Source organism: Uloborus diversus, chromosome 4 (genome assembly GCF_026930045.1).
Source record: "Uloborus diversus isolate 005 chromosome 4, Udiv.v.3.1, whole genome shotgun sequence".
Classification (NCBI taxonomy): Eukaryota; Metazoa; Arthropoda; class Arachnida; order Araneae; family Uloboridae; genus Uloborus; species Uloborus diversus.
Genome location: NC_072734.1, coordinates 17,172,387 through 17,189,006, shown reverse-complemented (window position 1 = coordinate 17,189,006; position 16,620 = coordinate 17,172,387). Strand labels below are relative to the sequence as shown.

Sequence of the window (16,620 nt, the reverse complement as noted above, 5' to 3'; positions counted from 1 at the left end):
TTCTGATAGATGCTAAAATGGTTTAGTATATGAATGAATCTCATTTAGATAAGCAGATCTCTCTAAAAAAAAAGTACTCAATTTAATTTACCTTAAAAAAAATGAAAATTTATCTATGGGTCTTGAATTTATTTTCTCTAAAATCTAGTTGAGATCCTATCCATGTAAATAATCAATAAGTGTGTATGTACCTTTTTAGATCAAAGCTGAAATAAATGAAAAAAGGGTAGCAATTAAGTGATCTTTTAAAAAGATAAAAGACCCCATTTGGAAATGAATTGCAAAAAAAAAAAAAAAAGTGCAACTATTCACATACACCAAAAACATAAGTGTGTGTATTGCTAAGATCTCCCTTTCCCTAACAATATTTATTTACAGATTAATACTTAATATTTGGAGGCACTGAAATATGATCATTTCTCACTTATTCACATTGTCTATGTCTTTTATATTTCAATTCGTATTAAACATTTAAGCAATACATTGTACATGTGCAATTAGAGACGTACCGAGTAGCACTTTGGCCGAGTAGCCGAGTACCGCGTACTCGGCCTTTTATTACTCGGCCGAGTACCGAGTTACCGAGTACTCGGCCGAGTTCCAAGTACCAATTATGTTTTAAGAAGAACCACCGACACACATGTGATGAATTTTGAACTTATTGGAATAGTAGTATAAACCTCCTTGCCCATATAATAGTTTTTAAAACTAAATTCCTGCTGAAATTTAATTACGCATCATATATATACAATTTTGTTTGTGTCAAAAATTTTACAAAAAAATAATTTTTTAAATTAAAAATAAATAAATAAAAGGTATGATTAATCAAGTTGGAATTAAAACAAATTACAGTAAAATCCCTCTAATGCAGACACTAACAGGACAAATTTTTTTTCTGCAATATAGAGGTGTACGCAGGTCAGGGGTTTAATAATGTTATTTGCATTGGAACTGGGGAATTAAAAATTGTCCGCATAAGAGGGGTGTCCGTTAGGAGGGGTTTCACTGTATACCAATCAATTATAGTTCTAATCTGCCAAACATAAATAATTTTTAAAAGCAGATAAAGCAAATGTGCAGGAACACTCCAGACCACGTGTTTCTGCCCCCCCCCCCCCCCCCCCCCGTTACAAGGAACGTCTTTTTCAGTGCATAACATGTGAGCTAAAGAATCTAAAGACATTCAACAAAAAAATACGACTTTTGTTGGATGCCTTTAAATCTACGAGCCCCCATTTTTTGCATTGAAAAAGGAATTCCTTGTAATGCCAAAACACGTGTCTGCAGAGTTCCTGCACTGTACTTTTAAGGTTGTTTTATTTTTTAAGCAAAGGTATTTTTACATTTTTTATAACTAATTTTTGTTTGTAGCAAAAATCCATTTTTAATATAAAAATTCCATATTTTCTATGCTTACATTTTTTGCGTAATTTTTAGTGAATAATACAAATACAAATACAAAAGTGACGACCAGCAACAGGCTCTGGGCCCAGCTAGACTGATCCTAGTCAATTTACTATCCCCAGTGAAGATCAATGGCCCTCTTAAAACTGTCTACTCCTTTGCTCATTACCACCTCTTCCGGTAAGCTGTTCCAAGGTTCCACTACCCTGCTAAAATAATAATTTTTCCTAATATCCATGTTAGCCTGAGATTTAAATAGCTTAAAACAATGACCCCTTGTCCTGTTTTCAGTGCTAAACTTTAACCCGGAACATCTTTCGTTTTAATAAATTTAAACAGCTGAATCATGTCCCCTCGGTCTCTTCTTTGCTCAAGACTGTACATTTTTAGCCTTCTAAGCCTGGAATCATAATCTAAGTGGGAAAATCCACTTATTAGCCTTGTAGCCCGCCTTTGAACCCTTTCCAATACATTATTGTCTTTCTTAAGATAAGGAGACCAAAACTGAACAGCATACTCCAAATGGGGTCTTACCAAACTTCTATATAAGGGCAGAAGAACTTCTTTAGATTTATTTGAAATAGATCTATTGATAAACCCAAGCATCTTATTGGCTTTGTTGCTAGCAATGCTGCACTGTTGGCTAAACTTTAAATCCTGACTTATTAGGACCCCCAGATCAGTAACTTTGTCTGCCTGACTAATGACTGAACCTTGCAAATAATAACTTGTACACTTATTTCCATGCCCTAAATGTAGCACTTGACATTTCCCAACATTAACAGCCATACCCCATTTATCAGCCCACTCCGTAATATGATCTAGATCCTCTTGCAGCTGATTTGCTTGTTCTTCATTTTCTACAGTCCCCATAACTTTGACATCATCAGCAAAACAATTCATGTTCCCAGAAATATTTTTGTGAATATCGTTCATAAAGACAATGAACAAAACAGGCCCTAACACTGATCCTTGAGGAACCCCGCTTAAGACCTCACTCCAATTAGAATAATTTCCCCTTACAACTACTCTTTGTTTCCTTCCAGTCAGCCAATTTTTTACCCAAATGAAAGTTTTCCCTCCTATTCCTATATCAGCTAATTTGCTAAGTAGAGCAACATGCGGTACCTTATCGAAAGCTTTATGAAAATCAATGTAAATAGCATCTACAGGCTTCTTATTGTCCAAAGCCATGGTAACTTTTTCATAGAAATGTAATAAATTAGTTGCACAGGATTTACCTTTCCTGAAACCGTACTGAAAACTAGTCAATAGATTATTAGTCTCTAGAAAATTTACTATCTTAATTTTCATCAATAAGTTTTATTAACTTTGGGGACATTAAAATAAAGATTTATTCCATTAAAACATTACAAACTTCATTATTCTCAAAATTTAAATTTGACTTATAAATTTTAATTGTAAATGATTGCAGAATATAATGCTTGCTCTTTTTCATAAATTTTAGTATCTGTCTTGGACAATATTCAATTTTTTGCAACTACTTGGTATTGGCCGAGTATCTGATCAGAATTTGGCCGAGTACCGAGTACTCGGCTAATTGGCCGAGTACCGAGTAGTTACCGAGTACTCAGTACGTCTCTATGTGCAATATTTTTGTTACTGTGCTATAGTATCATTGTTTGCATAAAATGTATTAAAAGTTTTTTGATTTATCTCCAAAGTAAGTATTTATTGAAATACTGGAAGTAGAATGATTTGACATACATGTTTTAAGAATGGTAAAGGGTGATTTAACCTTGTGCAAAGTGTGTAAAATACAAAGTAAAATTGCACATGCTGCTTATATAATTGCTTTGCTATAGACGGATATTTTTTGGATTCCTTGGGTTTCTTCATCTCAAATCTGTACAAACCCTTTCAAAATGTTCCGTGGGTAAAATAAAGGCAAAAGCAAATGTGAAATATCTGAGGAAGTTTTGTTACAAGAAATAAAGTTGTAAAAGTTTTACATACATAGGTTTTTCAAGGGTGGGCAGGGAAAGAAAGTTTGTACAGATTGAAATAAGAAAGCCTTTGTTTTGGGGGATTTTAATTAAAAACTAAGGACTGAGTGCAGCCCACCTATTTTTTCAAGTTGATTACTTTTCTAGGAATAATACTTCATAAGAAAAGCAAATAAATAATAAATGAAATATAGGATAAAAACATCTAGGATTCTCTCCATTGTTATTCTTTCAATCCCTCATTTTCTCTCTCTCTCTCTTTTTTTTTTTTTTTTTTTTTTTTGTATTTTGTGAGAAATCCTTGGGTGACGGATAAAAGTAAAGGTTTTTTCTTTATTCAGTGCCAAAAACTACCAAGGAATTATCTAATAAAATTTAAGGAACATGACACAACCAAAGTTTTGCAGGTTTTGTGTTCCTATGTCTATCTTTTTTGTTTTAATTCTCTTAATATCTGGCCGTGCAAAATTCTTTCAATATATTTTGTCTAACACTTTCTGAATTTATTTTAAAGTGCAGTGTAAAGCAATCTAGTATCTTAAATTTTTTTTATTTTGCTTCTCTTTCAGTCAGTTCTAGACCGAGCAAAGTTAACTGTAGAGAAGCTCGTAGAACGTGTTGGATTTTTCGGAATCCTAGCTTGTGCATCCGTAAGTATTACAAAGTTATAGTTATTTGTGTTCTTTGCATAAAATTGAGTAGATAACCTCTACTCTCAACTTCAGTCTAACATTTCAATTAGAGGTATTTAAAGTTTTAATTCAAAATTTGTTTTAAGTTTCCACATTTGGACAACGACAATTGGATTTGCATTGTGACCCTTTCATTATATGCCAAGTAGTAAAAACATTTCTCAAAATTTCGTATTGTAAGAGCAGCTTCTTCATTAACTTTTTTTACTGAAGCAGCTGTATCTTAATTTTTATACTTAGCACATTTGCCTAATAATTAATAGAACACTGAAAGAAAAACTAAATTTTCCTGGTTAGATTCTAAAACCTGGATTGACACTTGAGTTTATATATTTAGCAAGTGTCAGTAAAATAGCAAAGGTTCTTGATTGTTTTACCAGAATGAGTAAATAAATTTATTTGTCTCATTTCAGTAATTAAATGCTAAATATTTACCAAATGTATTTTTGTGTATGTGAGTGGTTTTTTCGAATGGTTCTTGTTTGTTTTTGACTTTAAATTTGAGATGATTTTATGAAAAATTATGTTAAAACTTTATTTACTTAAAATATAAGAATACCAAAAACATGTAAACTGTTTTGTTTTTCTAAGTAATTTTTTGAAAAAGTATTGTATATTGAATGTTTTAGATTCCAAACCCTTTGTTTGATCTTGCTGGCATTACCTGCGGGCATTTCTTGGTTCCATTTTGGACGTTCTTCGGTGCCACTCTTATTGGAAAGGCCATCATAAAAATGCACATCCAGAAACTTTTTGTTATTGTTGCATTCAATGAGAGATTAGTCCATGACATGGTCAATAAAATGAAGTAAGTTTTAGGTGCTTTTTTTAAGGATGTCTATAGCAGGTTTTCCAATTAATTTTCAATATTGGGGGGTATTTTACTATATGCTACCTTATATCTGCTTATTTTATTCATCATTTCAATAATATTTTTATTTTTTAATTTATTTTAGAAAAATACAAAAGTCAATCAAAAAATGTGGCTTGGCACCCACTGTCTCAAATTTTATTGAAACTTGGCGTGGTTACTTTTTTTGTGTATTTAAGAAAGTGTAAAAAACATTTATGGTGAATCTCAAATGGTTTAGGCTTTACAGCCTGTTAAAAGTTTTGAGATTTCATGATTAAATGAGGCAGCTGCAAGTTGTTCTTTTGATTCCGAAGTCGTATTAGGAAGTTTTTAAAAACCAATTTTGGGGTCCAATGCAAGGAAAAGATAACCAATCGTTTATATACATATACTAGAGGACCCGACAGACGTCGTTCTGTTCAAACTTTGTAAATCTAAAAGCTAAAGTATTTCAATAAACTATCAAGTGTTTGAACCGTTTTGTTGAAAAAATATGTAAAAAGAAAATGTTTTTCAGAATGCATGTATTTATTACAACTTGATTTATCTAATGCCCACTGAGGCGTTGTTTAAAAAACCATTTTTTCTTGCGTACTTGAAAGATCTTCATAGATTGTATGGTTTGTTGCTTCAGTCATATCCATAAGCTCATTATTTTTTGCATTGTAAAAGGCGTTCCCTGTAACGCCGAAACACGTCTCTGCTGTAATTTGCAAATTTGTGCTTCTTCTAACGTTGTTTTGTCTTACTTTACTGTTCAGCACAAAGGTATTTATTTATCTTATGTACTGATTAGTTTGATAATCCTTAAAGTGCTCTTACCATTGGTGCTGAAACTCAGATGGATTTGAGCCGAGAAACAACTGTTGCTATGTACAGTACTTTCTGATCATTTATTTGGTTAGGTAAACCTAAAGCACCGATTCGACCACATGATTCAACTACGACGAAAGAAGACACATTTACCCGATTTCTACCAGTACTTAAGTTTAAAATATACCACGGAACATAAAATCATTGCTTTCAAGAAATGAAGGCTTCACTCTCTCATTCTACGTATTATCTATTCTCAATTAACATATATCACAGTAAGAAATTTCATTACAAAAAGCAGAGCTGGCTTTCTTATTGTCCTTTGGCAACAGGTTAAATATTTATTTCAATTCTCGCTCAACAACAGATTAAAATAAATATTAATCATTTGGGAGATTTAACCATTCAATGTTTAAATTAATCAATTAACAAAAACGTTTCCGATTCGATCCATTGCGCTTCGAAACCATGCTTGCCACACCTTAATTACACACAAAAAATTAGATCAAAATCAGTCCAGCCGTTTAAAAGCCTTATGGTGACAAACGTCCGCACAGAAGATTTTTATATATTAAGATGTTAGGACTGGGCAATATCAGAATTTTAATACCGCGGTGTATCACTCTTGAAATATCAATATATTCTTGGGGGGGGGGGGGAGTTGCAAAGGATCAAAAAACAAAAAAACATTTGCAAATATTATAATAAATACAAATATTTATCAAATTCAAAACTTTCCCGGAGGGGTTAGGAGGGCGTGCAAATGGTATAGCTCAATGCATGACAAAAGTGCTTCGCAATGATAAAGTTTTAAATATTCAATTCAGTACATGAAATACACCGCCAGCTCAGTCAATTCCAGCCGAGGACTGCAGTTTTGTGCTTATTAGCGCTCATCAGCCCGGCATAGGAAGTGAATGAGCTGGAGGTGGAAAACCTCTCAAGGAAGCCTAGAGTGCCAAACAAACTGGTAGGTAATATAGAATTAGCACAGACCAGATGAGTGACCGAAGCAATGGTTCGGTTCAACTCAAAGAATGAAGGCAAGGCATCGTATATTCAGTAACTGAATAAATATTGTGGAGAATTTATAATGTAATATCTCCCCAATATTTCCTTCAATACTTGCAGAGTGAGTTCTGAAACAAGACTAACAAACTATTTCAAACGTGAATGACATTTATTAAACAATGTAAATAGTTAAAACATTCTGTAAATGATAAAAATATACTAAAAACGTAATCATTACATACATCTCTCTTTGTGCGATTCATACACGAGATAACTAATACATCAATAATGAAATCCATATATTAATTAACTATATGAGAAAAACAATGAGCAATTTTTAAAACACAAACCCTGACTCTATATTACGAACTCCTAATATAAACCCAGAATCTCAAAGTTTGAGAAAAACACAACATGCAATACAGTTTGCTTAAAAAAAAATTCAAAGAACAATCTTCTTGGAAAGTTCTTTTTTTTTCATACTCTCACGACAGTAATGCTCAGTACGTTTCTACGTATTTTCACTAAAAGTTGGAGAAAAAATCCTTCATCAAAGTCTTTAAGGTCATAATTTTTCAATCATTTTCCCGGTTTTATTTATAACAGTGACAGTAAATTAATCTTAAAATATTAAACGAAAACCCACAGTAACTGTTCGAATCAGCATATAATATATCACGGTCTTGAAAATAGAATAGTATAAGCAAATGTTGAAAAATATTTACGATGAAATGTAAATAAGCTCTTTTACTAACTATCCATTTCTCACTAAATCATTTCATTTACAAAAAGATCACTAAAAGAACTTCACTAGAAAAATGCCCCTCTTCTATGCTTAAAAACTGATAATTTTAACTGATTAAAATTTCATTTTTACTAATTCAAAAATTTTTTTAATAAATAACATTTTTGCACCATTATTTATTCAATGAAGGAGAGTTACAAATTCTAACGGGAACTAGTGGTGTTTCCAATATCCAAAAATAGGGTCTCACAAAATGAAAAACAAATACACCCGTGACAGACCCTCATGCAACAATAAAGTTCCTCTATACTAACTTCCGGGAAGACTCTGACAATTACATTTTCACTTTTAACGAGACGTAACAAAAAGCTGTTCGCAACCCGGTTGATAGGGAGAAAAAGTCATTGAAACATTCAAGTGGACAATTAAATTGTTAGAACTTGCAAAAACATTTCATAAAACATGATACAAAGAAGAAAAATTTAAAGTACACTATTCAATTTCAAAAATTTTCTAAAAATGTTTCTAAATTATATTATACTTGTACAGAAAAATTTCTATAAATCTTTTGAATTTCTAATCGGGTGAGAGGTTTCGTGAATATGTCCGACATATTATCTTTGCTTTTGACATATCTCACGTTAAAAATATTTTTGTCAACTGAATCTCGAATGAAAAACAATTTAACATCAATGTGTTTACTACGATGATTTTCCATAAGCGATTTAACGAAATCTAACGTAGCCTGATTATCCACATACAAAACAAATTTTTAATTTTACAAGTGTTAACAATTTGTATTTTGATGCATTCGTCAATTATACGATCAAACCACATGAGCTCTTTTGCACATTCGGTCATGGCAATAAACTCGGCTTCCATCGTAGAAAGGCTAACGCTTCGTTCTTTGAACGTGCACCATTCAATTGGCGCTTTATCTAGTAAAACAAGTTGACCGCCTAATGAAGTTCTATTATCCTTATTTGTAGCAATTGCATGATATTATACTAAATAATAACTCAATAAAAAGTTAGATTATTCTATAATATATAGGCATTTTTTAAAGTGTACAAAGAGTTTTGTAAAAAAAAATTTCCGGCAGTTTTTGGTTTTCGATTTTTAAAAAATTAAGTTTTAATATTTAAAAAAAATCATGTTGTTTTGTTGAAAATTAATCATAGATCTTGTAATTAAATACCTATTCCGAAATATTAATTTTAACCAATAGATGGGGTCCTATTTCATTGAAAGTCGTAGGTGTACGAACACTTTTGGTAGCCACTGTATATATATATATATTTATTCATTCAAATTTTAAGTCATGCAATTTTTCCTCTTTTTTGACTTCGGCTGTTTTCATCCCTGTAATATGCGTAGTGTTTAGTTATTAAGCTATTACTTGCTATATTTTAAACATTTATTTCAATTTTGATTAATAGATACATACCTTATGTCGGAAGATTTCTTCATGCACCCTTGGAAGAATTCTTGGCAAAACAAAAAGAAAAATTACATCGGAAACATGGGACGCCAGGGGCTTCTGTAAGTATTGTTAGATATTTACAAATTTTTTGAAATGAGTTCACCTTTGAAATTCTACTGGAATAAAATTGCTTATGCTGTTAAAATTAAGCTATTCAGTGCTGCAATCAGTATATTTGACTGAGTCAAATTTATTACATTATCAAAGATTTGATTCAATTTAAATGAAAAATACTAAACAGCATGACTGTGTTATCCAGTACAGCATTGTTAGCATGTGTTTTAATTCTGACTAGCTGTGAATAGTTTTTTTTCTTTCTCTCTAAACAACAAATAATTTTAGTTCAATACGTGAAATTCAGTAGCAGATTTTGAATACTAATGCCTAGAGCAAAAACTTTAGTTAGAACTTAAACTTAGAAAATTGAATTATTGTCTCAGATGTGGCAATGAAGTTTTTCTCAGTTTTTCCGCTAGATTTATTTGATCTTTCAAAAGCTATTGAATTCAGCAAAAATACTGAAAAGTCAGGAATGATCAGGAACTGTACTAATATGTTGCTGTAAAACAGTTTCATTCGCATCACATAAAAGTAAAAGTATGGTATTTCAATTAAAATTTTTCAGCCAGCTATAATAAATTGTCTGAAAGCCTGTAAGATTTCGTCAAAGTTGAGTACGGTCATAACATTTCTCACTTGTTTATACACTATAATGTTGGGATTGGAAATAGTAAAAACCTTGAGCAGTGAAAATCGGACAGAAGCAAGCAGAATTCCCTTCGCGAGATTTGAATCTGCCAATTTTGAACTTGTTTGTAAATTGTCAAAAAAACAAAGTTCAGTTTTACAATTTTTTTAAAAAGTGGCATCCATGATATAAATGTATAGTGGGTCTGATTTTGTGTTTGAGATTATTGTGGTGGTTTTTTCCTCCAATCACTGAAATATTCTAAATGTAGCTGAATTTTTGATATTTCAGTATGAGCCGCTTTAATACCTATGTTCTAAAATTCCCCAAATTGATTTTGAGTAATTTTTTGAGTATGTAGATGAAAATGCAAGAAAAGGGCATTTAATGAAAACGCCCTTAATATAAATGCTGATTTAAATTCTTTATTTAATAAATTAACCATGCTAAAAGTAATTTTTTGTTGCAAATATTTAAGGAGGAGGCATGTGTTTTTTTTTTTTTTTTGTTATAACAAATGGTGATTGGTATGTATCTTTATTCCCTCAATAAATGTTTGAATTGCTATGAAATTCATTTTTGTGTTGGCAATGATTAAAAAGGATAATCAAGAGTTCTGTTGACAAAAAATTAATAAATTTTTAGGAAAAGAATTTTATTTTAAATTTATCAAATTAAAATTGCTTCTAATACCTACAAAATAAAACATAATATCGTTACTACAGAAAAATTGCTTTATTTTATTTATTTATTTTTTATAAATTTCAAAAAAAATTGCTTTATTTATTTAGTTTTGTTAATTTTAAGAAACCATTCTTTCTCCCACTATTCTTTAAAGTTTATAGTAGAAAACATATGTTACACATGTAGTACTTACGTGTATTAAAATAATCAATTATCACTGCATAAGATCATAGTGTGTATATTTTATTTTTAAATGTGTGCAAAACCATTAATCATGCAGTACATGGTAAATAAGGGGTGATTTCTCAAAAAATTGATTCTTCAAATTTATTTTTTTTTCCCTTATTTTTGTCCCAAACATAACAAAGAAACAAGTGGGTGACAGCATTTTTTGTGTACTATTCTCAAGAAAGACGAAATATACTTTTATGCTTCTATATCTTGTAACTTTCATTGTATTAATACATTTACCGTGATGCAAGGGAATTCAGTTTCTACCCAATGCTTCTTATTTGCAATTAAAAGTCTTCTGAACATGAGATGTTGTTGGTTTTACTAAAAAGTTGTCAGACTTTCTTTTTAGGCTGTTTAGTTTCTTTCTCTCTCGACCTCTCTTCTTCATCTTCTTTTTCCAACGTTCATGCTTAAAGCTTTTTGAAACATGTGCAATTATTTTCACGTTAACAAATATATACATTTTTTAATTAAATTTAAAAAAGTACCGCTCTGAATGTACAATTTATAGATACTTCACCTTCCGTCTCTTGTTCTTGATTTCTGAATTAAAAAAAAAAAAAAATTACAGTGGTTAAAAGAAAAAGTATCGTGATTAATGATGAAAAACTTTTCCCAATAATTTAGTAAAATTTTGATTATTTAATTTTTTTTAAATGTATTTTCCTGGTTACAGTGAAAATTCATCATTTTTATGGTCAGGATCCGACTAACTCTGGGTGCCAGGCTGCCTGGACAACTAAAGATACCCGAGCAATTGGTTTTCTTCAGAAACCGTGTTGCACTTAATGTTTCTTTAAACTGAATAATAATCTATCTGGCATCTAAAAAAAATTTCCCGACTCCTAGCTTTTAAAAGTTTTTATATCTCTGCTCATCACCATACAGAAATTATGTAAACTAAACTTAAAGCTTTGATTTAAAATTTTAGGTTTACATTACAAATTAGGCGTTGCCATACATTACAAATAAAATAAGCATTCATTTGACAACATATAATATTGCTGATTATTATTCTAAAGTAAGTCAGTCAGTACTTAAAACATTTTGTTAGTATTTACTCAGTGTTTAGTAAATTTTGGTCTCTAAAGTCAGTATTTTTTCTCTTTCAAACAGTTTTACCCCCTGATACTTTCTCTTTAATTAAGTACATAAATGCAAGAGTAATATGTAATGCTTTGGAAATAGTAAAATAAATTGCTTTACATACTGAAAAAAAGTCAAGCCCAGTATCATAGAAAAATTACTGTATTTTTTTTTTACACTAAGGTCCCATTGCTCACTTCCGCAATATTTTAAAATGTATTGTGTGTATGATAAATACACACAAGAACACATTATATACTCTCTGTGTATATCAACTAGTATTTTCCAATTTATTTGCAGATTTACTAGACTTTTTATGATCTGTTTTCATTGCATAAGAGCATTGCCTGGAAGTTTTATCTTTAAATTCATACGAACATTAATTATGATTTACATTGTATAACACTCTGCATTTTATCATCATTAAAAAAATCTCTTTGAAAAGTTTTCCTATTTTTGTCTAAAGTGTAAGGTAATATGAAGATAATATCAAAGCATTAAGGTATTCAGGACAACTACAGTTGTGTAAAATTTCAAGATGAGAAAAAATTTATGTTTTAAACTTTTATCTTTACTTGCTGTCTTATAACTTTCATAAGTTCTTGCAGTATAAGTGAACTTAGTCTATGTACATGCAAAAATATTTGCTGATTAGTAATTAAAGCAATCTTCTAAATATGCTCTGGGCTTTACTAAAATATTTTTTAAACTAAAAGCTAACAGGGTTAAGTGTACAATTTTTTTTTTTCACTTTGTGTTTCCTGACATGGGAAAATTTCTTGAAATTGTTGTTTTCCAATGAGTTTTCAAAGAAAAAAATTGAATGAAATACTGCTCTTAATCATTTAATAATAACCAGTTGCAAGAATTTTTAATTTATTTTCCTAGTTTCAAAAAAGTTTTTTCACTATTCACTAAATTTATAAATTAAACTTTCAATCAAAATTTGTACGAAATAAGCTTTACATTATGTTTTTGCACATTTCAAATAAATCTAGCATCTATTTCACTAAGTCTGATACTATTTTTTGTTACGCCAAGGTTTGTTAAGTTTTAAATTTTTTTATCAGTATTAGGTCAGTATTGGTCAGTATTTTATAAATTTTGGTCAGTAAAGTCAGTATTTTTGATCCTCCAAACAGTTTTACCCCCTGATACAGGAATGTACAGTTAATGGCATTGGAAATCAATTTTAATGTGCAGAACAATTGTTTCACTAAAAATGACTTCTGTTGATGTTTTTAACTTTACATTTTTTTTTTTAACTTTGAAAATAAGACAGATTTTAATGAACTTTTGAGGACAGTGTGTTTAATATTTTATTTTTTTTCTTTTCTCTCACCTGAAAGTAAAATCTTTCATTTTGGAAATATGCCAGCAATAAACATATGCTTTGCCGAACATTGCATACCATGTTTGACTTTTCAATCCTTTTGCATCCTGTAAAGATTTCAACTACTTTGTGTTTTAGGTTATTTTCAATTTTTGTTACCAAAAATCAACTCTTTTTATTTTATACTTTAACAGTATTATTTTTATCTCAATTTTAGATCTGGTTATCTTGTTAGCATTTTTGCGGCTTATTTTTGTAAAAAAAATTCCTGATTTATCTCTTTAAGAACTTGGGAATTTTGCACATAACAACCACTGAAAATTTAATTATGAGTTATCAGTAGAATTCCAAACGAGCAAGAACTTTCAAAAACTAAAAATAAGCAAATGCATGAATTGAAATATTTTAAGAACTTGTTTTTAAGAACCCCCCTATTTTTCTTTAAATCACAATATCATTTTTCATTTATTGGTAGTATTGGTGATATTGCACTCATATTACAAGATCTGTAAACAAATGAGCAATCTGAAATCCCCAAAATTATTAATCATAAGTTGTGTGGGTTTGAGGGAGTCAACTGTAGCTCAGTTTTTGTGAAGAGCAATACATCAGAGTTTTTTATCAACAGTACTAATTCTAATGTGCAGAATTATATGTTTATACACATATTCTTTTATTACTTTCATGTTTAGGAAGGAGCCTGGATAGCCTGGATTTTTGAAAAGTTCGTCATCTTAATGGTGTTCTATTATGTGTTATCAATAGTGAACTCTATGGCTCAGAACCATCACAAGCGGTTACAGAAGAGGCAGTATCGTGCCATGGCCAAAGTTGCCACAGACTGAGAAGAGAAATAAAAATCTTATCAATTTGTATTCCCAAGGCGAAGACCAAGGTCAAATGCTGCATGGAATTGTACAATGCCTATCTATATTTTTATTTAAGTTATAATTTTTTAATTTTGCAACGCTGTGCGTCATCATTTGTGAGTAGATGAGGCTGTGAGAAAGAAACAATCCTCATCAGATATATTACTTAATTAGAGTATCTTACGTGTCTCGTTCCGATAGACTGTTTAGAGTGCCGGGGTTTATATTGAGTATTTGTAAATAAATATATATATACATATATATAATATACATATATATTATCTACCTTTGTTACATACTTTGTGGATCAAAAGGTGGTGAAGAAGGTTATTGTGATAATATTTTCATTTTGGGAAATTGTTTTTTTCTTGTGTATTAATGTAAGTAATATTATTTTTTTTATATATATCTTCTTAGTAAAACTGCACAATTGAAACTGTTTTTGCCTTTCTAATTGAAAAAAGTTTATGCTTACTCTAGTCATGAAGAAATGTTGTGATGATGAAAGTAAGCAACCGTATTTTCATTACTTTGACATTTAGTTAAACAAAATTGATCAAGAGTTGCTTTTATTTTATTTTAAAAGGATTTGAATTATTTTGAAAGAATTGTCAAAAAATTGCTCAAAATGCAGATATGAAACTTTTCCAGGTATACCCCAGAATTCCTTTTTTTTTCAATTGACGTAGCCCAGAATCCAGGTAAGCAAAACGTTTTACCAATTTGTTGTAATTTGATGACCATCATTCAAAATGACCTTGATTTAGGATTCAGTTAGAGATTTCAAATAATGCTACTTGGAATGTATTATCATTCTGCTCCAGTTGCTGTTCATTCACGAAAGATGCAGAGAAATTTCAATGCAATTTTTGATCAAAGTTACACCATATTTGGTCTAAGTTACTTATAAACTACTTGCCTAGTGACATATCTTATTTTGTCTTTTTTAATGAATTTTTAGACAAGGCATTAAAATTAAAAATAAACCTTCAAATAATTAAATTAAGCAATTAAAATATAAAATAATCCTCCAAATTGAAAAACATGTCTTTAAAAAGTGTGAAAAGTTTGATAAAAATAATTCACACACAAAAAAAAAAAAAAAAAAAAAAAAAGAAATGTTAGAAGCTTCATTAAAATGTTAAATGATTTGCTAAATAAATATATTAAGTAATTAATAAACATTAATAGTTGCATTGAAATGTAGAATATTAAAAAAGCAGAGCTATAAGACGACTGCAATGTGAATATTATTTTATTTTTACCAAAGTCGAAAGTAATCAAGTTGGCAAGTGAGATACCAAAAATAAAAAAAGTATTGATATTTAGTTTCTTAAGTTCCAAAATATGAATAATGAATAAAATATCAAAGTTTTGAGGGAGGGGGAGCAAGTTTTACTTGGAACATTTTTGAGTATGTTCCCACTCTGTAGCAATTTATTTTTAGGGATCTGGGGCCTGGGTAGGTTGTATCCCTGTCAGTGTTAGGGTTGAATATAAAAATGCGCAATTGGTTTGATATAAATGAAGTCGAGTTGAAGAGGATTTTCCAGCTAATAGTTTAATATCCATTCTTGATTCCAAATAGCTATGATGTATTAAATCTATTTATTTCTGTTTTAAGATATGAAGATTGTTTAAAACAACTTGGACATTAAAGTAAGTTGGCAAATTTGTGCTTTTTCTAACGTTGTTTGTCTTACTTTACTGTTCAGCACAAAGGTATTTATTTATCTTATTTATCTAACTTGGACATATTTTCACTTTATTTTTTAAAAGATAAATAATCGAGATTCAGCATTGTTTTCTTCATTATTTATGTGCCTCATATTACATTATTTTCTTTGAAGCTTCTGGATTCTTAAAATGCAAATAAAGTCACTGAGTGGTTTTAGTTTTAAAAATGTTTATGTAAATAATTTTTGATAAAATGTTAAAAATACAAAACAAATCACATAGATATATATTAATGTTTTAGTGGTGTAAAAATGCTTTCCTGTTAACTAGTTTTTTACTTTTATCATTGTTTTGATATGATTTTTGAGCAATAAAGAACAGCCAATGGCATTAATTGTTTTTTTTTTTTTTCCTAGAGTTAATGGGCCATCTGTTATTTTACCCCTCTCCACATGAAAATTTCTTAAATAAGACCACCAATTTCTTAAACAAGCCACATGTTCTCATATTATATATTCTATCAAATGAAATTCTGCTGTTCGGTGGATTTCTCCACTTTTTTTCAACTTAAGAACCTGTTTAATGAGAATCTGTAATGCAAAGCCCCCTTTGAAAGGTTTGTCACCATTTCTGCTACATGCAATAGCACGATTTTAAAGATGGTGGACTACCAGTTCTACCGTTTACTTGATTGGCTGTTGAACCTGATATTTGCATGGATGTTTACCATTGGTTAACTAGATGGTTGAGGTAGGAGCGATTGTTTTGAAGTAATTCATTTTCATGTAATTTTGTGTTACCAATGTGATGCTTGATGCAAAATAATGCATTTTTATCAATACAAGCTAAATAGAAATAAAAATTTATTTATTATGAATGATTTTAAAATTGTCAGTACATTTTCTTTTACTGTTTTCTGTTTACTTTTCATATTTGAAATAAATCATTATTGTAAATGACATCATTTGCAGCAACTTCACAACTATAAATAGACACTAATTTCCGATTAAAATTACATACATGCCAGAGAGATTTTAATTGGGATCTTGACGGAATTTTGGTTTTTTATTTTTTCCCAGTG

General features: G+C 30.1%; 1 protein-coding gene across 2 annotated transcripts in view; it reads left to right on the top strand.

Moving 5' to 3' along the window:
- Nucleotides 1-16,416, top strand: part of LOC129221537 (vacuole membrane protein 1-like) — a 45,420-nt gene extending 29,004 nt beyond the window's left edge. For both annotated transcript variants that reach the window (XM_054856029.1, XM_054856030.1), the window contains exons 8-11: nucleotides 3,941-4,021; nucleotides 4,693-4,871; nucleotides 8,925-9,027; nucleotides 13,686-16,416. In XM_054856029.1, the coding sequence (XP_054712004.1) occupies nucleotides 3,941-4,021; nucleotides 4,693-4,871; nucleotides 8,925-9,027; nucleotides 13,686-13,838 (516 nt within the window). In that variant the 3' untranslated portion in view covers nucleotides 13,839-16,416. The remainder of the gene's footprint in view (nucleotides 1-3,940; nucleotides 4,022-4,692; nucleotides 4,872-8,924; nucleotides 9,028-13,685) is intronic.
- The last annotated feature ends 204 nt before the right edge of the window (nucleotides 16,417-16,620 follow it).